Genomic DNA, 20322 nt, shown 5'->3' on the forward strand with positions numbered 1-20322 from the left:
CACTCCTCAAATTCCCTTTTTCCTGTATCCCTCCCAGTGACTCAGAGCTGATGCTTTTCTCCCCATGCCGTCTTTGGATCCTAGCAGGCCAATTCCTCACGTCAACCCGAGCTAAATCAGCAGTAAGAGATCAAATTCTCACCTACATGGCTGTACACCCCTGGGGTGTAGATTCAGGAAAAGTAGGCTTTTACTAAAAGGGATCTGATGGCGCGAGAGCGTGCATTTCTGAGCACAGAGCAGACCGGTGTCAACAATCAAGTCGTAGTAGTCGTCATGTTCTAGGGTAGGCGAGACTCAGGGTTGAAGGAGGGGGGAGGAGTCAGGCATGGAAAGCTTAGGAAGGAGAACAAGAGTTGGAAGGAACATTTTATTTGCTAGAGATGCAAAGATGACATAGGGCTGAAGTCACACGATTTTAGTCACAACTGCGAAGAGTCATGGGTCTCCAATTGCCCTAGAAAGGAACCGTTGGAAACAGAGGGGAATAGTCTAATCAGGTTTAAGGGCAGAGAGCGGCGATCTAAACAAGATCCATGAGGTCTGGGACAATGGATCATTAGTAAGTCTAAAAATAAAGAGTTCCGTAGAGACATTAACTGCTTCGTCCTCGTCCTGCTGCAGCTCTCTTGAAGAGGCTGTCCTCTTGATAACCCCGAGCCCTTATGTTAGGGAATAAACTGTCTAGCACACCAAAACAGGAGAAAGGATAAGAAAGAACTGGGACAGGTGAACGCCAAGCCAAATCCAGGTAGAGATTCAATCCGCCATAATGCTGTTCTCCATCCCATGACGTCAGATAAGGGTAAGGATGGCCGCTTAAAAATAAAAATACACCCTCGCAGTGGTGGTGAAGAGCCTTCGCAAAGGTACAAGTTTATCCACTTTGTAGCGGCACACTTTAGCTATCAAAGCACAGGCGCGAACATATAATTTGGGCTTAAAGCATTTCCTTCCCTTTATTCAGTCCCAGACGATTTTATCCAAAGCGACACTCCACTTCAACAGTTAAGGCTTTGCGGCGGAAGGTATGAGAAAAGGGCTCTTAAAAAGGTGAACAAAAACCTAAATATGCGGGCAATTGAGCCATGAAAACATTCATTTCTGCTCTTATCGCGGACCCACAGCAGTCTCGTCAATTAAAACACTTGAGTTTCAGCGTTAGCGGCCAAGATGTGCATTGACCAGTGAGATGGATGATGACTATGGCAAATGCTAGGCAGGCCTCAATATTCTCAGGGGCCGATGTAATTGCTGGGCCAAAACAAAATGAAAGCACTAAACTGCCATTGAAAGGAACGACACTGCAGTTTCCCGGGCGAGCCAGTGAAAGATTTATGTTTGCAGGACTCTGCTAAGCAGTCGGAGTAAAAACCTCCGGCGCCAGTTCTTTGAGCAGATAGGCTACTCAATAAACGACTGGAGTAACAAGGCCTCTCAATCCGCCATCTCTCCACTGGGCCTGATGTGAGCCAAGACAGGAAATACAACAGCACAAATTTGGTTTGGTCGTTCGATGCTTCACAGTACTTCCCAAACACAGTTAGCTGCATAAATTGGGTAGGGACAAAGTGTAAGCCTGCATGAGTAGAGCACACATACATTTGTGAAAAGCAGCACGTTCTGCTCGATGACAGTCAATAATGAGCGGGTGCAGAGCTGCTTCTGTAATGGCAGGAAAAGGATATCGAAATGACCGTTACATGCACTGTGCAGGGCCTTTGTGGATCATTTTCACAACAAAATATTTTTAAAAAAGGGGTGAATCACCTCAGCGCAGAAACAGTACAAATATTAGACCCTTTACCAGTATCAAGCCAAACTTGACTATTTGAGATGCTTATAGCCTTCCGGTTGAGGGGATTTATTTTTTTTTTATCCCTTTTCCTCTGATCGCTACCAACTTCTTCCCTGCCTGCTAGTTGAAGCATTCCGGCAGTTAGCCAGGGATTGGATAGATTCAATGTGTTTGGTGTTCTGACGGAAGCCAACATTTGTCAGCGAAAGAGACAATAATAGGAGTGCTTCTGAGGTTGCCGGCGCTAGCAACCGAAAATCTGACAAACGTGGCTTAATGTGCCTCTTGGCAGCGGGTTGCGGCAGCATGACGACTCCAATAGGATGTGTCATAGCTGGTCAGCATGTCAATTAGACAATGAAAACAGACATGCACAGTAGGAATACAGTCATGCATTTGGGTCCCACAGCTTTGGCGAATCTCTGGGTCCGTGTAAAGTGCCACAGACCAAAGCAGGCTGCTGTAGTCATTATTTCCTATCCTGTTGGCAAGAAAAGAACAGGCAGCGAGATGGAAATTCGGCATGGCTGTGGAAGTCTGACTGGACAGCCAGTGAGTAGAAGGTTGGCGTATAGGCCTGACTCAACTGACCAAAGGAGAACTGAAGTGCTGATTTAGCAATATTGCTAGCCAACATCTCAGCCAATGGTTGTCGCAAGGGAGGAGCTTTTCCCCAGATTCCAAATTATTGAGCAAAAAAAAAAAAAAGGTCAAACCTGAACATTCCCAAAGACTAGCTCTCCTAGTACCAAAGCCTCCTAACCATTACCAGATCTGAAAAAGATGAGACCCCGGGATCTCTGCAGAGCTATTAAGCCCTGCTACTAAAATTAGAACAGGTGATCACATATGGAACTGCTTTATGGTCTGGGTGCGAACAGGGGTACGGTATCAGCTCAATGAGGCATGGGAGTGCTTGTTTGCTGCACAGGGAGAGGTCTGCTGTTGGAGGACAGCGCACTCACAAGGAGGGCCTGGCCAATGCAGAGCCATAATGGCTTCCCTCTTAATGGCCGCCGCAGGGCTCTCAGTACTCTCCGTGGAGGTACATTAGGAAGACACCCCCGGGGTGCTCACTAGCCATGTTGCCCTCAGCGCCACCGGGTAACGGAAAACACACACTCACGCTGCTCTTGACAACACCATGCCAACATTCATGTAGCATAACAGTAATGTAAGAGGAAAAAGGTAGAGCTTGATGCCAATTGTCCACTCAGCAAGTCCTGCAAATGATGCAATTCACCAACTAGTAATTCTAATGCACCCAAATGCAACCACCAGTTAAAAAAACGAAATAAAGATATGCATTGTTGCTGCTTTTCAACCATCACAAAAAGGGATAGGATATGTAGCGTTAAATTGGAAAGTGCTTTGAGGTGAGAGATGGCTTAAAATGTTTCCATTCATCTTTGGGGATACTTTCTGGAAAGAGGATTGGGGCCTGGGGGGGATAAAGAATCTCCCAAACTATGCCTAAATGTGGCTGCTGTGTTAAGAGGGAAACTCCACCCTTCAGCAGCATAACAAAAGAGCCAGCAGACCGCTCTGTAGAGACAAACTTGTAAGATCGCAGAGACGCAACAGACTTAAACTGGGGTATTAATCTCACACCCTTTTATTCTCCCTTTTCAAGGGCGCTCATTTGACTTCACATACCACGGAATTTGTGAGCAAATAAAATATATTAAAAAAAAAAAAAAAAAACACATGCTGTGTGCTCGACTCTCCAGACTCACTCCCCGTTTATGTTAACCCACTTCCTCATCGCATTGGCTGATCCAGCAGGAGAAGCAAGCACCAACCACCCACCTTCAGTCTGGCCCTTAGGCGCACACCCACACTGCTTTAGAGAATACAAGCCATCTGCTAAGCATTCTAGGATGCGAGTTAACAGGGGGAATAACAGGAAAGGACCAGGATGTTGGGCAGATTGTTCCCCTCAGACACAGACAGAGGCCATGGCCACATGTTTCCACTGGAAGGCCTGTAACGATCACCAGAGGAAGCATTTCCTTTCGGTGCTTGCCAGGGCAGAGTAGCAGGCTGAAAACAAACACACAGAACAAGGAAGACAGCATAACCCCCTCCGCCACACCACAATGACAGGAAATGTCCAGCTGTCGGAGGAGGAAGGAATGTGTTAAGAAAAGATAACCGCCCTGCTTCCTCCCTGAGCATGAACCACCCTCAACATCCTACGGGTGTGGGGGAGGGGGGTTTATGCCATCCTGTCACTCAGATGGCTAATTATTCCAGGACCCCTAAAAAAAAATATTACACAAGACCTCCCCGTAACCCATCCTTCATTTTACCCTAGATCGAAGGACGCTTGCACCTTGCAGTCTTACAAACCACCTTCAAAAAGGCAGCACCATGGGAAAAAAATGAAGTCACTCAAAAAGGTCAGAGCAGGGCAAGTATTGTCACTGTGTCGATAGGGCTTTCCCCCTGCCATAGAGCCGGGCAAAAGCAATCTGTGCCTTTCCAATTGGATGTCGTTGAGAGGTCATTAAGGCGGCCTTGTGACTTACTGTGATGGTGAAGGGGAAAGGAGCAGAGGGCTCTCTCCATCACAGCCATTGGCGGGAAGGGTAAGAGACAATGAAGCCCAAGAGCATCTTTGGCTTTAATTAGCAGGGATTGAGGTCACGCTATGACAGAGAGCGTTTACACCAGGGCCAGGGAGAAATGGACTAAATGCCGGTAGTGACATAATGACCGCAATGTGAAATGTGATGCCTTGGGGCATGGAACGCCCAGACAACTTCACATAGAATAACATGCTGCGTGCAAGGTGGTAACATCACTGTGCAGCTCTGGTTGAACCTGCCAAAACTTGTTGCGCAACAGTGGCTGTATATGAACAGGCTGTGATGACGGGGAATTGTGGGAAGGAAAACCAGCCTCAGATCTTTGCCTGGTCATCCCCTAGTAAGCATAACTACCCATGTGTTGACGGTGAAAAAAGGCGCTCCTCAGGTTTTGGAAGGGGGGGGGGCAGAAGTGGGTCAGGATATCATAGCAACAAGCAAACAATTCCACCCTGATCTGTCAGCAGTGAGTCAGGAAAGCCAGAGTCCCTGGGCCTGCTTAAGGGTTTAGGCATCGATTGTTTTCAGAGTGCTGGCTGTCTGATGAGAATGGGAGGGATGAGAGAGGAGCAGGGCAGTCTGGGTTGTCTAGAGAAACCCAGAGCAGGGGAGGCTGGTTTGAAGAATGGGTGACCCAGGGCTAATGCAAATAGACAGGCCCCGTAACAGGCCTTTAATGTCAGCACTGGTCTTCAGATAAGAGGAAATGTACCCCTCAGGCAGAATTACTGCCATGCAAGAGACAGGAGAAAACAGAGGGGGAGAGAGAGAGCACTAGGAGGAAATAGCAAGCAGCCATAGAATGTGCCAGACGTCGACAGAGCGGAGAAGGCAGGCTGGCAAGTTAGTGTTACGGACTTCTCCCCACGCCAATGAAAAATGGCTTAGGACAGAGTCAAGGACATGGAGTCATTCACAATTCCCATGGAAAACTAGACACCAGTCTGAGCATTCGTAAATGCTGATCACACCCCCCGCGCTGTGTGTATTTTGCAGCGCACACAAATGTTATTCAATAATTTCATCCAAACCTGTAGCGCACATCAACGAGCTTATCCTTGGCCAGGCGCCATCCTAGAAGTTGGTTCTATTTGACGCTCTAGAAGTCCCATCTCCTCATTGGTTTTTAGGAGTATATACACCCATGTGGGTGATTGCAAGATGAACTGAAGTCCACAGTCCTGTTAGTGACAGTAATGCACCTTAAAGTTAGTTGCTGGCCTCCAGGGTGGTCTGAGGCTCTGTCGCAGCCGGCCACGACCGGGAGGTCCATGGGGCGACGCACAATTGGCTCAGCGTTGTCCGGGTTAGGGAGGGTTTGGCCGTCGGGGGATATCCTTGTCTCACCGCGCACTAGCGACTCCTGTGGCGGGCCGGGCGCAATGCACGCTGACCAGGTCGCCAGGTGCACAGTGTTTCCTCAGACATTGGTGCGGCTGGCTTCCGGGTTGGATGTGCATTGTGTCAAGAAGCAGTGCGGCTTGGTTGGGTTGTGTTTCGGAGGACGCATGGCTCTCGACCTTCGCCTCTCCAGAGTCCATACGGGAGTTGCAGCGATGAGACAAGACAGTAACTACCAATTGGATACCACGAAATTGGGGAGAAAAAGGGGTAAAAACAACAAAAAAATAGCTAGTTGCCAACCGCCATATAAGGTCCACAGAAGAAGGCTGGAGGAGAGATTACTGGAAACTAACTAGGTTTCCTTTTATATGTGGATTAATTGTCAGTAAAGAACTATTGTGAGACTCAATTCTATAAAGATCTAGAAAAGAAAAAAAGACTACGCATTTCTGGTAAAATAACCCAATGTCTATATCCCAGAACACATTAGCTAACAGCAAGCTAGCTTGCTAAATGCCCATAAATGTTTGTTTTGACCCCCCCCCCCCCACACAAAAAAAAGTTGGTTCAGAGTTTGTTTTGACATTTCAACCTGCGTGTCATTATCACATCTGGTGTGGATGGACAAAAAGCAACATGCACGTGGCCAGTGTAGTCAGCATGTTAGTGGTTTGCACAAGAAGAAATCAGTGCATAATACATTCATGATATGCTTCTTTAGGGAGAGCAAAAAAATATATATACTGCAAAAAAAAAAAATAAAAAAATGGAACACTTAAACAACACAATGTAACTCCAAGTCAATCACACTTCTGTGAAATCAAACTGTCCACTTAGGAAGCAACACTGATTGACAAATGTCATATGCTGTTGTGCAAATGGAATAGACAACAAGTGGAAATTATAGGCAATAAGCAAGACACCCCCAATAAAGGAGTGGTTTTGTAGGTGGAGACCACTTCTCAGTTCCTATGCTTCCTGGCTGATGTTCTGGTCACTTTTGAATGCTGGCGGTGCTTTCACTCTAGTGGTAGCATGAGACGGAGTCTACAACCCACACAAGTGGCTCAGGTAGTGCAGCTCATCCAGGATGGCACATCAATGCGAGCTGTGGCAAGAAGGTTTGCTGTGTCTGTCAGCGTAGTGTCCAGAGCATGGAGGCGCTACCAGGAGACAGGCCAGTACATCAGGAGACGTGGAGGAGGCCGTAGGAGGGCAACAACCCAGCAGCAGGACCGCTACCTCCACCTTTGTGCAAGGAGGAGCACTGCCAGAGCCCTGCAAAATGACCTCCAGCAGGCCACAAATGTGCATGTGTCTGCTCAAACAGTCAGAAACAGACTCCATGAGGGTGGTATGAGGGCCCGACGTCCACAGGTGGAGGTTGTGCTTACAGCCCAACACCGTGCAGGACGTTTGGCATTTGCCAGAGAACACCAAGATTGGCAAATTCGCCACTGGCGCCCTGTGCTCTTCACAGATGAAAGCAGGTTCACACTGAGCACATGTGACAGACGTGACAGAGTCTGGAGACGCCGTGGAGAACGTTCTGCTGCCTGCAACATCCTCCAGCATGACCGGTTTGGCGGTGGGTCAGTCATGGTGTGGGGTGGCATTTCTTTGGGGGGGGGGGGGCCGCACAGCCCTCCATGTGCTCGCCAGAGGTAGCCTGACTGCCATTAGGTACCGAGATGAGATCCTCAGACCCCTTGTGAGACCATATGCTGGTCCGGTTGGCCCTGGGTTTCTCCTAATGCAAGACAATGCTAGACCTCATGTGGCTGGAGTGTGTCAGCAGTTCCTGCAAGAGGAAGGCATTGATGCTATGGACTGGCCCGCCCGTTCCCCAGACCTGAATCCAATTGAGCACATCTGGGACATCATGTCTTGCTCCATCCACCAACGCCACGTTGCATCAGACTGTCCAGGAGTAGATGGATGCTTTAGTCCAGGTCTGGGAGGAGATCCCTCAGGAGACCATCCGCCACATCAGGAGCATGCCCAGGCGTTGTAGGGAGGTCATACAGGCACGTGGAGGCCACACACACTACTGAGCCTCATTTTGACTTGTTTTAAGGACATTACATCAAAGTTGGATCAGCCTGTAGTGTGGTTTTCCACTTTAATTTTGAGTGTGACTCCAAATCCAGACCTCCATGGGTTGATAAATTGGATTTCCATAGATTATTTTTGTGTGATTTTGTTGTCAGCACATTCAACTATGTAAAGGAAAAAGTATTTAATAAGATTATTTCTTTCATTCAGATCTAGGATGTGCTGTTTAAGTGTTCCCTTTATTTTTTATATACATTGCTCAAAAAATAAAGGCATCATTTACCAGATCACAAATGAACAAAACAGATCACGGAAATAATATTCATTCCAGCAGAGGCATGTGGTGAGGGGGAGGAGGAAAAAGGAACCAGAGCCTCTCATCGAGTGTGTCAGATGCTCAATAAACATTTAAGGAAAAGGGTTGAGGACAAGCTCACGCCACCGACAGTTTGAACCAGTGTCAAGCGCAATCCGTGAACTTCCGAGAGGAGAAAATTAAGGTGGAAAAAGAACAGACTACCAGGCGAGCTGGAGAAACAGGGAGCAGTCCATCGCTGCTGATTAGGGCCCCGAGACAATACCTCACCTGAATGTGACAGAACAGCCAGCGCCTCTGCATCAATTCAGACACCCAGAGGATACGGACAGTGGCCTGCTGCACACAGCAAGAGCATCGTATACAGATATCCCATTATAATAATCTTATCTAACACATTTTATTTCTTCCCCCCCCCCTCCTCCCTAGTAATCTTTATGAAGGGCCACTGCTTTTATCGGCCCCTAATTAGAGTGGACGACGGTTGTAGTGGGTACTAGCACGGTAGTGCCATTGGTGACAGTGGGTTGTTGGCCCTAAAACACAAGGGATCATTGTGTGGAAGCGAGGAGGGGAGGGAGGGCAACTGACCTTCCCCTCAGCCTGGGAGAAGACCTCATTCAGAGCACATATGCATATTCTCTTTATCGCCCACACCCTCTCGGCCTTGCTCCCCTTTCCATTCAGTGCACACAATCAATCAATTCTCTGTGCCTAGAAAACACTAACCCTTTCATTAGGGCCACAATGATTTCCCATTATTTTCCCCCAGGGAATGTTGTTTATGCTTTCATTTTGTGTAATGGTGTTAAATAAGCTTTTGTTTCCCCAATTAAAACCTAAAAATCGCACAAAAACAGCCATTGTGTTTGCTTGTAATCTAGTCATAAATCTCAAACTGATAAATCAGGCTAATCCTTCAGCAAAACAAACTAGCAGCAAAATATCAGAACAAATACTTCTAGTAAAAGAGCCATCATTCAACTTGCCCATATGCAATTTAATAATTTCATACAGGCGCTCACGGCCCTGCTGTAGTTGTCAGTCGGCAACATTGAGAGCAGAGGAAGGCAAACTTGCCGAACACTTCTACCGTCAACCTCCTGGTGCTCTGCCGGTATCACCGGATGCTGTGATGCAACCACTGGTTTGGGGGGGGGGTAAGCCAATCAAGTTCTGGGTAGGGGACGGGACAAGGCTATACTAACTTGAGCAACTGCAGTGTGGAATACAGCAACTATCACCACACATTTCTTCAAGGTACCCCTGACCGTTTGCATTTGCCCTCAACCGCAAGTCTCGATTAACACTCAAACCTGTTCTATGGAATTGAAAAAACAAACACCTTTGTCAGCTGAGCAGAGGTCTGCACTCACTGCCAGGGTGAAACAACTAGGCTAAGGCTTACGGATTTAGAGGACTAAGCCACATTCGTACTCAACCACCAAGGTAAAGTCAGTCTTTACAAGACAGGCACACCCTTCCACAGACAATAGAAAGGAGAATGTTAACAGGTTGCTGTAGCTGTGTGGCAAGAGAAACAGATGAAGGAGCATCCTTTGCAGGGTGAAACTGGCAGAGCCTTGGGATCTGAATGGCACTACCCTCTACATATTTGATGGTGTAGTGCTAATGATGATCTCATACACCCAGAGGGGAGGTTAATGCTCAGCTACAGAAGCGTTAGAGAAACAACAAGTGAGAGACAGGTAAATGATTCATTGGTGATTTAAAAAAAAATAATAATAATAATAATAATAATATTGCTGCTTGTGCCTTGCAAGAAAGTCGAAGGTTGCAAACTGCCAGGAAAATTGATCTGTTATAGCATTTATGGAGGAGATGAGGGTGAGCTAGAAAGCTTTCAGGGTATTCCAGGACTAAATGTTCCAAAAATAAGTCCTGCATGATATGCACAAGGCAGATCGGGCTTGTCTCCAGTTAATGTAATATAGATCAAATGGGAGTTAAAATTCACTAACAGTAGGCATTTGAAAAAACGAAGTGTTAACGGTTAACCGCACTTCAAGCTATCCTAAATTCCTCAGCAAGCCACTAATGCTTGCCATTCCTATCACATGAGAGGGAAAGAACGCAAGCAGAGAGAACGAGAATCAGCTAATTTCTCCACCTTCCCGCTCGGTGTGTCAAAACTAAAAGATGAAGGGGGAAACGCTGACAAATAATACAGCTACTCCCATGGAGCCTAATTGTTTGGCCCCATCTGCAGCAACAGCCAGCCCTGAGACTCAGACTAGAGCAAAAACAAATGAGACAGAGAGAAGAGAATAAAAGAGGGAGTGGTGGAAGGAGTGGGATGGGAGCTATTTGAAGCAGTTGTGTGGACCCTTTCCTCATTCCTGAGGCCTTCGTGTACATGAGGGAGGAGTGAATGGAGCGGGAAGGAGAGAATTATTATTTTTTTTAAATAAATAAAAAGCAGTCTCAGATGGACTATTACAACTCACAGGAAACGGGAGACACAGAAGCACCTTACTGAGAAACAATACTGAACAAAAACGCAACATGTAAAGTGTTGGTTCCAAGTTCCATGAGCTGAAATAAAGATCTCATAAATGTTCCATATGCACAAAAAGCCTGTGAAATATTTGTTAAGAAATTTGTTTACGTCCCTATTAGTGTGCATTTCTCCTTCGCCAAGATAATCCATCCACCTGACAGGTTTGGCATATCGAGAAGCTGATTAACCCTTAGCCTACAATTTCCGCACCCACCCAGATAAACATAATACAAAAAAATAAAATAAAAAAAAAGAATAAAAATGTCTGTTTAAGCTAGAGTTTTTGCATGGGCTGCGTCTCAATCCACCGCATCTGCAGATGTCAACCATCCGCATCTGCAGTGAAAGGTGGCAGAGCTAGAGCAGTGTTTGTCAGACCATGAGACATCCCTAGGAAAAAATAAAAGTAATCACAAAAATGTCTAGTGTCTCAACGGTTTGGCCTAAAAAGTATTATGACCATTCTATTGAAAGATGACTCATGAACTCAATGCCGTTCTCGGTTCGTCTGAAGGTCCCTGGTAACAGTTTTTTATTTTATTAAAGTATGGAGATACTTCCCCTTTTAGGCACTAAACTAGGCAAGAAACTGTTTACTGATCTTTCTTATATCGCTCAGATATAGGACACATTAAGACAGATTTTGTTTTGGCCAACGGGTTGTTCCATGTAGTGAATCTGTTATTCAAAGCAGCCATTGGTTAATAGCAGAAATGGGTAATTTCTCTATATTTTGATGCCTCAGGGGGTCTTAAAATTGAAAATCAAATAGCTAAATGATTCTTGGTATGACCATCTTAAAACAATGCCATATCTTAGCTTAGAACCTCCCTCCCCCGGCACTAGAGGGTTAAACAGCATGATCATAACACAGGTACACCTTGTGCTGGGGACAAAAGGCCACTAAAATGTGTAGTTGTCAAAACACAATGCCTCAGATGTCTCAAGTTGAGGGAGCGTGCAATTGGCAGAGATGTTACTATAAGTCGCCTGCATCGTCGTTTTAAAGAATTTGGCAGTTACGTCCAACCGGCCTCAACCTCAGACCACATGTAGCCAGCCCAGGACTTCCACATCCGGTTTCTTCACCTGCGGGATCGTCTGCGGGTGCACGGGAGGATGTGCTGAGTATTTCTGTCTGTAATAAAGCCCTTGCAGGGGAAAAACTAATTCTGATTGGCAGGGCATGGCTCCCAAGTGGGTGGACCTATGCCCTCCTATGGCTGCGCCCCTAACCAATCATGTGAAATCCATTACACAGGAAAAGAGACAAAGGAGCAGGGCTTTGCCTTCAGCCATTTTATGAAGCGTCGAAACAGGCTGGTCATCTTTCCCAGAGACGAAACCAAACTTAAGCAACCCTTTCTGCCTGAAATGGGTGTTACTTTGGTTAGGCATGTTTCTCACATACACACTGGGGGAGGAAGGGATAGGTCAAAGTCTAGGGAGGATGAGTTGAAGCCAAAACATCCCAAAGATAAACAAAAGAACCAAGACAGCTGTTGTGACATAAGTATTACAACCAGCCGCATAGGCACGGATGGGCCCACTCAAATCAGATTGAACAACAAAAATAAAAACTTTTAAAAAAAAAATACACTCTACTTGTCAGTGTTCCAAACGGGACATTACTTGTCTTTACCTAAACATGCACACACCATCTGATTGAATTCATAGCTAGCCGTGCACTGGGTTAGTCAGTTGATGAAATAACAGAACAGAGTAACTGGAAAGACATTGACACTCACCTTATGGGTGGCCAAAAATAACTAAACGACACACCCCCAGTGCGCTGCTTGCTATGAATTCTGATGGTGTATTAGGGTCCTATCAAATCCGTTTGATTTATTTTGCCTGATTCAGTTCTGTTACATTTTATCAGGTGTCCATTCAAATTTTTTCCCCCAGGTTCTCACACTAAAAAGAAACACTTTCTACACAAAGTGAAGACCAGACATATGCGCACAGAGGCATTCCTGTTCCGTTTCTGGAAAGATGAATTATAAAACTAAATGTTAAAAAAAATAATCACCAATGCATTTTGTTAATGTCTTATGATTACGTTTGGCAAATTAAGTTCAAAACATTTAGTGGTTATCCTACTAAATTAAACGTAAAAATAGTTGCATTCTGTTTTAAATGTCTGGATTCCGTATGCACTTCCCACAACAGGGATTTTATTAGTGCCCTAGTGTATGCACGTCTTTGGAACAGTAAACTGAGTGTGTTATTCTGATCATTTGAAATATATTTTGCAGCGTGTTTCTTAAGACCATAGCCATGAATTTACATTCTAAGAAAAAAAAACATTTGGTCCTCAAAAATCAGGTTAATGGTTTGAGTACAATCAAGTAGCGCAGTGCAATAGTAAGGTAGCCTATGCATTTAATGATAAATCATTGAATGGTCCAATTTCAGCACACCCACCAACGAATTTGGCTACGTTACAGATTACAACGTCTCTAAACTGTCATGTCCTGTTCACGCCATGCATAATTTGTTATCCAGTGTTACAAATGCTGTGCCATTTCCCTTCAGACAGGAAGCACCATGACCTTGCTTGTGGAACTTGGAGTTGCTCAAATTCAGAGAACAGCTAAACTGAACTCAATTTTGAATTAAAAAAGGAGAATAAAATGTAAGATCCCACAAATGGCTGCTTGTAAGCAGCCAAAACGCAGAGTGGCTTGGGTGACAGGCAAAGCCAGACAACTGGGGCAGAGGCGGATGTGATAAGACAGCCCCAGCACTCACGGGATTGTGGCCCCGAGATAACAGGGCAGGCAGGGCCTGTTGGAGGATGACTTCATCAGCTGTAGCAGGGCCGGCCTGCACCGGGCCATGGGCCAGGCTGAGCTCACAGAGACAACAGCATGCGGGCATCAGATAGTCCCGGAAAGGGGGAGAAGGGGGGTGTGAGACACTATGGATCCTGAGAGCCTTACACTCACCCTCCTCTGGCTGCCCAATGTATTACCCACAGAGAGCACAAGGGAGCAATTGAGAAAAATCAGGCCTGCAACTCAGCTTTACAACTGGTCACTCAGTGAATGGGTCTTGTTAATTAAATTCTATCTTATAAGTGGTGCCTTGGGAGGGAATCAGGGAAGCAGGGGTGGGGAGGGTGACAGAGACCCATAAAAGGTTTCAGCCTGCACAACAACCATGCCCTGACCCCCCTCTCGCTCCCCCAGTTGAGAGCTCGTGTCTCTGAAAGCCCCGGGCACCGTCTTACTTTGCGAGTGGCACTCAATCTTGTTTGATGGCAAATTGATTGCGTGTCGAAGGTTAGTGCAGATCTAGCCCTGCCCTGTGCTTGCAAAGGGTCACCCTACGGCAGGAAATGAAGTGCCTCAGCAACGGGTAGGGACTGGGTATAGACCGACAGAACCGCATACTCTTCTGTAATCTTTATTAAAGGCCAACTCTAAACCCTGACTGTCCCAGGGGACTTCCAGTGCCTAAACAGATTCACTCCTCTAAAAAACATGACAAATCACAAGGAAGCATCTGATTAAACACCAGCAACAAACCGTAAACACGAAACCCTATCCATTGTGCGTCGGTTAGCGGGGAATTAGTCTGCTCTAACTCGCGACTTGAGCAACAAGTAAGGGTTAGATGGAGATTGTAGAGAGACGGCCTTTGAACAAAACAGATTGGGTTCGAGTAAAAAGTCATCGGGTTCGACATCCAAAAAGATGACTATACAGTCTGATTCTAGTCTATACTGATTTAGTGCTTACTCTTACCCACTCTAAACCAATTGCCTGTATTTCAGCTGCCTTACAAAATGTTATAGGATCTCCATGCCAACAGAAAATATTGCAATTTGATTAAACATGTTTGCGTGTTGGCAATGCAAAACTGATCATGTACAAATAAATGACGAAAACATGGCAGCTGTCACCACAGAAAGATGACCTGCTTTCAAAAACGCCTTTCAAGTCAATTGACCTTGACTGGCTCAATACACACCAGCAATATAAGGACCTAGGCAACACACGCATCTTGGTGCCGAGCTAAACCAGGAGTAGTTGTTACACAAGGGGGTCACAGGGGCTAATGCTCATGATGTTGGCTTTCCCTCACCATGGAAACAGCTGCGCACACACCCCAAGTTGAAGGCACAGGAATGTGTTGTATACGCGTGTGTCCGCAGAGCTCTGAAGGGGAGAACCTTAACTTCATACGTGTAGGGGGCAGTATTTTCACTTTCGGATGAAATATGTGCCCATATTAAACTGCCTCCTACTCAAACCCAGAAGCTAGGATATGCATATTATTAGTAGATTTGGATAGAAAACACTGAAGTTTCTAAAACTGTTTGAATGATGTCTGTGAGTATAACAGAACTCATATGGCAGGCAAAAACACTAGAAAAATCCAACCAGGAAGTGGAAATCTGATGCTTGGAATCTTTCCAAGTCATTGCCTATCTAACAGTGACTTAGGGTTCATTTTGCACTTCCTAAGGCTTCCACTAGAGCGAACAAGGGGAGGGGTGACCCAGAAAATGACATAAGTTCATTGGCGCGTATTCACGTGAGGTAGCTGTGTTCCATAACGTTTTTCAAGACATTGGAATCGTCCGGTTGGAATATTATTGAAGTTTTACGTTAAAAAGGCCCTAAAGATTGATGCTTTACAACATTTGACATGTTTCAACGAACGTAAATCTAAAAAATAATTGTTACTTTGTCGTGAAATTTTCTACGCGCTTCCTACATTTGGAGTAGCTTACTGAACGCGCAAACAAGGAGTTATTTGGACATAAATTATGGCGTTTATCGAACAAAACAACATTTGTGGACCTGGGATTCCTGGAAGTGCCTTCTGATGAAGATCAAAAGGTAAGTGAATATTTCTAATGCCATTTATGATTTTAGATGACTCCAAAATGGCGGGTATCTGGTGTATTTTTCTGAGCGCAGTACTCAGATTATTGCAAAGTGTGCTTTCCCCGTGAAGCTTTTTTTAAAATCTGTCACAGCGGTTGCATTAAGGAGATGTTCATCTATAATTCTTTGAACATCATGCGCCAATGTAAAAATGCTGTTTTTGGATATAAATATCAACTTGATCGAACAAAAAATGCATGTATTGTGTAACATGATGTCCTAGGAGTGTCATCTGATGAAGATCGTCAAAGGTTAGTGCATAATTTTAGCTGGTTTTCGTGACACATCTCCTTCCTTGGAAAATGGCTGTGTGGTTATTTTTGTATATGTGCTGTCCTAACATGATCTAATGTTCTGCTTTCGCTGTAAAGCCTTTTTTGAAATCAGACAACGTGGTTGGATTCAGGAGAAGTGCATCTTTAAAATGGTGTAAAATAGTCATATGGCTGAGAAATTGACATTTTTAGATTTGTGGTTTTGAATTTGGTGCTCTGATTTTTCACTGGCTATTGTCAAAATCGTAAGAAGTTAACTTCCTTCCCCTTCCAGTTGACTTTGCTTCAGCTGTTCGGTTTAGACAGAGGGCATCTTGTCATGTGGTCAAGGTGCATTTCTGTGTGAGATGACAGTGTTGAGTAGTGCCACGATACCAGAATGACTTCAATACTAGGTTTCGTATCAGGATAAAACAAAGCATATTAGCAAGTCACACAATGGCACTTAATACAGACAAAACTCAGCTACTGTGCTATTCAATCACTGGACATCTTTTAAGTTTAACATCACTACGTTCAAAAAGTGGTCGTCTAATTGATTCATGCATACATGGCTTTTACCAATCTAACACTACCATTATGTTAGAGATTTACCTTTCAAATAAATGCTTTTGATAGACTGGGTAAATCAAGATGTAGCCAAGGCCCATTGCATTGTAATGTTCTAGCCCATTCTTCCTCAGCTCCCTACTCTTGTTTCACATTAGGCTGCATTGTGTTAAACTAGACTCCCAGTGCAGGTTAATTGGAGCACACATGGTGCACTTGCGCTATAAAGAGTACATCAGCTGTGCTAATACAGACTTCATCAGCGAGACAAATGGCAGAAGTATCAAAATTCTACAACAGGACCATTTCACATGTTCTAGCATTCAAAAAGTACAGATGTTTCAGTTTACCATGCTACACTACCTGTGGGTTAATTATTATTCTCAATATGAGAACTTTCCGGTGTACTTTCCCATAAGAAGTCTTGACAAAGACAATGCTGCTGAAACATCAGGAGAGAATTTTTTTTTTAAGTCTGTTTTTCAAGGGTATTTCCTTCAGCCAACTCCTGTTGTCATTCAGTCACTCATCAGCAGGTACCCGGGTCACCTTGACTAAATGTACTAGACAGGTGTGATTCCTATAGTGCCACTTCCTATGCAACCAAAATAGAATCCCAGGCTGTAAACTACTTCCTGGAAAAATCTGCTGACACCTCATTGGAATCAAATTATTCACACAATAACCCAAGGTTAAATAAACAAAATCACTGCAGTCTGCAAGCTGTCCTCTCAGACAGAAATCATAATGAACTGCAATGTTTATCCTCGCCACCTACTGAAACCGTGGTTGGCATTTGCATAACCTGAATGGCACGCAAATGTACCCCACACGACTAGCTTCCCACTGTGATTAATAGCAGCAGTCTACTTTATAAACATCCTGCTATGGCATGGTAATGCTTTTCCCTACACGTAGGTGACGTTTGCACTCAATTTTACAGCAGTGCGCTATAAATGGGGATGGGCTCACGCCAGAAAGTGCAAGTCCAAAGAGGGCTGCACCTAGACAGCCTCCTACTCTGGGGTGATTTTCCTCACACACACACTCAACATTTGACAGAGGGGTAAAGTTTGGGTGGCTGCTGTGGTAAGCCCAGGAAACTGTAGAGCTGGAAAGAGCAGACGGCAGCACGTGAATTGTGAAACCTCATGTGCAGCCAGGGAAGGGGGGAGGGGCTCAGCCCCAGTGTCTTAAACCTCCCCCAATACTCTTGAGTAACAAGCCCAGGGTGGTGCGTTCACTGGCCAGACTTCCAGAGCTGGCTGGGTAAACCGATTCAGCAAGGGAGAAACACTGTGGTGCCTGGTCCCTTTTCCTCCTATCTTGAGGAGTTTGGGTACATTAAAGTGGGGGGGTAGGGAGGCAGGATGAAATTCAGGAGAAAAAAAAGCCCCCAGTTTCCTGTCTCCCTTGAAAAAACAGCAGGGAGGGAAGGAAAGGGTTGAGTGAGCAGGGGTTAAAGCAACAAAAAAAAACCATATATTTGTTGTTGTTGGTAGACCAGACATGTATTAGGTTGTATCATCTCCAACCACTCCCCCAGAGATTTTTTATTATCTCCAAAACAACCTCTCCAGAATTAATTTTAGCAATGCTTCGTGGAAGTTGTGAGTTGATCTAAACTGGCTTTATGGTAGACTGGAGAGGTAGAAGCCGGCTGGGCAGGTATTTCAGATGTCACAGTGCAAACAACTTGTTTTACAGGTGACAATACTCCCTTGATTTAAACTGGTTGGTAAAAATGTGTACCATGAGGTAAAACATAACACATTTTGGTTCTATCAGTCTTCAAAAGAGTACTTTACCAGACTAGATTTAACCGAATACTTTTCGCATTACCAACGCACTATAACGCCACTAATCTTTATTTCCAGAAAAGTGACTAGACGTCAGCTGTCCATATCAGATAGATAAGGACAGGACAGTGAGGGGGAAGTGGCGCTCTCTAGCGTCACCTACTCAATTACACAAACCACACACAAGACTCCCGTTATGAATAGTACATCGGAGTTTCCCAAACTCGGTCTTGCACATTTAGTTTTTTTGCTACACAGCTATGCATTTAGGGCAAAACTGCATTATTGTATGTAACAGAAATAGGCCGCAATAGCAGTATATAGTTATGTAAACTATGGATCTGAGTGGCAGACTAGAAAATATTACGCGACAACGTGGCTGAGACGATGGCACTGACAAAGGCATGTAACAAAACACGACTATAAAATGAACAAACTACACAATTCCTACCTAAGCAGTCGACATTTTTTTGTGGTTAAACATTTTTTAGTCTAAAGACCACCATTAGCTGCAAATCTAAAAGAACCTGGAAATATTTTCACGGCAAACAACCACTGCCGAGCCATTGTTTCAAAATCCGAACCGCAACAGCCGAGGAACATTCAGATGTGGCGCAATTCCATCAGGCAGCTGATAAACAAAGTGTATGCATGTTTATCCCAACAAAAACTGTGTGTTTGATAGGCAACTTCGTCGTAAGGTCGTCCACGAAGGCTGGCACGTTTTATCCTGAGAAGTTTGCAAAAAAATTTACCAACCCATTTCACACGAGTTCGATGAAACGTGGAGACTGGCTCTCTAAAAACAAACTCTTATTCACCCATATCAAACTTGACAGGATAGCCTACAATATAATATACCATTCTTATCCAGGTTCTTCCTACAACTGAGATACACTGGTAAGAAAATGTCGAGCTAGTTTATCGGTCCTGGCTAGCTAGTGGGCTAAAAACTTTTACTTCGTCGTCACATGTAAAGCCAAACGACATATTTAGTTACAAATAAATTGAGGTTTGGTTGGAGAGAGAAAAAAAAATATCCTTGTTGAATGGTGCACGAAACTAGTTTCACTTCCTCGAAGTTCTTAATTTGTAAAGTTAAAAGAAGAAGTTGTGTTCCGCTATGCGAAACTGTAACTCGCTAGCCTGCCATGTTAGCCGGGCTATGTAGCTAGCTACCATGCCTGCGCTCTTTGCAGCAAGAATGCCCACCGAGCTTGAGGAATACGCTTTCCCTCCCATCCTCCCCATTTCTCAAGGCGGCATTTACCTTCGTCGAGAAGCCTCTCAAGGTGTGTAAAGATGCCGCACAGATTTGGCAAACTGGTCATCAACTTCTTTTCGTTCAACAATTGCATCAAATAGTCGGGACTCGGCCTCGGCCTCTCCTTCACTTCGATCTCCCCGACCATCATCTTTGCGTCGAGAGTGCGAGCGAGCCTCCAACAGAATCCTTTCTTATGAAAATATATATATTTTTAAATGCTCAAGGAAGAAGAAAAAAAACTTGCAGTTCAAATCCTTTGGTCCCCCCCAAGTTTCGATCGCTGTAGTTTGACGACCCCTGTGTGCAATATCTGAATTAAGTTGTTGTTGTTCGAGCGGAGAGGGGGGAAAAATAACCACTATCTCCTCCCGAAAGAGTTTGTTCACCGTGTACTCTCCTCTACTCTGCGCGCCCAGGGACGTACCAATTTAACCACTGTCAGTGCGAGCGAGTATTAACCGAAAGCGTTCGTCCTCCTCTTCACCTATTGGCCAGAATCGCTTTCAAGGGACTGGTGATTTAACCAATAATGACAAGGTACTGCACCATGAAGGCGGTGACGTGCCAATAGGTATCACGAGCTACACAGAGATTAGAGCCAATACAGTGGACGTTTAATTACAGATTTCATACACAGGTTGAACCTTGTCGTTTCTCTGTAACGTTTCTCTGTAACTACCGATATATCCTATTCAGAGCCCTAAATAGGATATTTCGGTAGTTTACAGCGAAATCAAAAGCATAGGATACTTTGGAAACATTGCAAATTAAGCATTGTTACATCTCAACACTTAGATAATGATGAATGTTTTAATTTGATGGAGATAATTATATTCAATATTATGGTACACTCCCCCTCTCATCTTCAACTGTGATATGATACAAATCTAATTATTAATATTGGAC

The 20322-nt window shown here is 44.8% G+C and overlaps 1 protein-coding gene across 5 annotated transcripts in view; it reads right to left on the reverse strand.

Moving 5' to 3' along the window:
• LOC106610670 (protein quaking-A) overlaps nt 1-19861 on the reverse strand; it is a 93684-nt gene extending 73823 nt beyond the window's left edge. For 3 of the 5 annotated variants that reach the window (XM_014210116.2, XM_014210113.2, XM_014210114.2), the window contains exon 1: nt 19420-19860. In XM_014210116.2, coding sequence (XP_014065591.1) covers nt 19420-19564 — 145 coding nt within the window. In that variant the 5' untranslated portion in view covers nt 19565-19860. Of the gene's footprint in view, nt 1-19419 lie in introns of all 5 variants that reach the window. The other 2 variants (XM_014210118.2, XM_014210115.2) reach the window with 1 other exon arrangement.
• Between the last annotated feature and the right edge of the window lie 461 nt (nt 19862-20322).

The sequence above is a fragment of the Salmo salar genome, chromosome ssa09 (assembly GCF_905237065.1).
Source record: "Salmo salar chromosome ssa09, Ssal_v3.1, whole genome shotgun sequence".
Classification (NCBI taxonomy): Eukaryota; Metazoa; Chordata; class Actinopteri; order Salmoniformes; family Salmonidae; genus Salmo; species Salmo salar.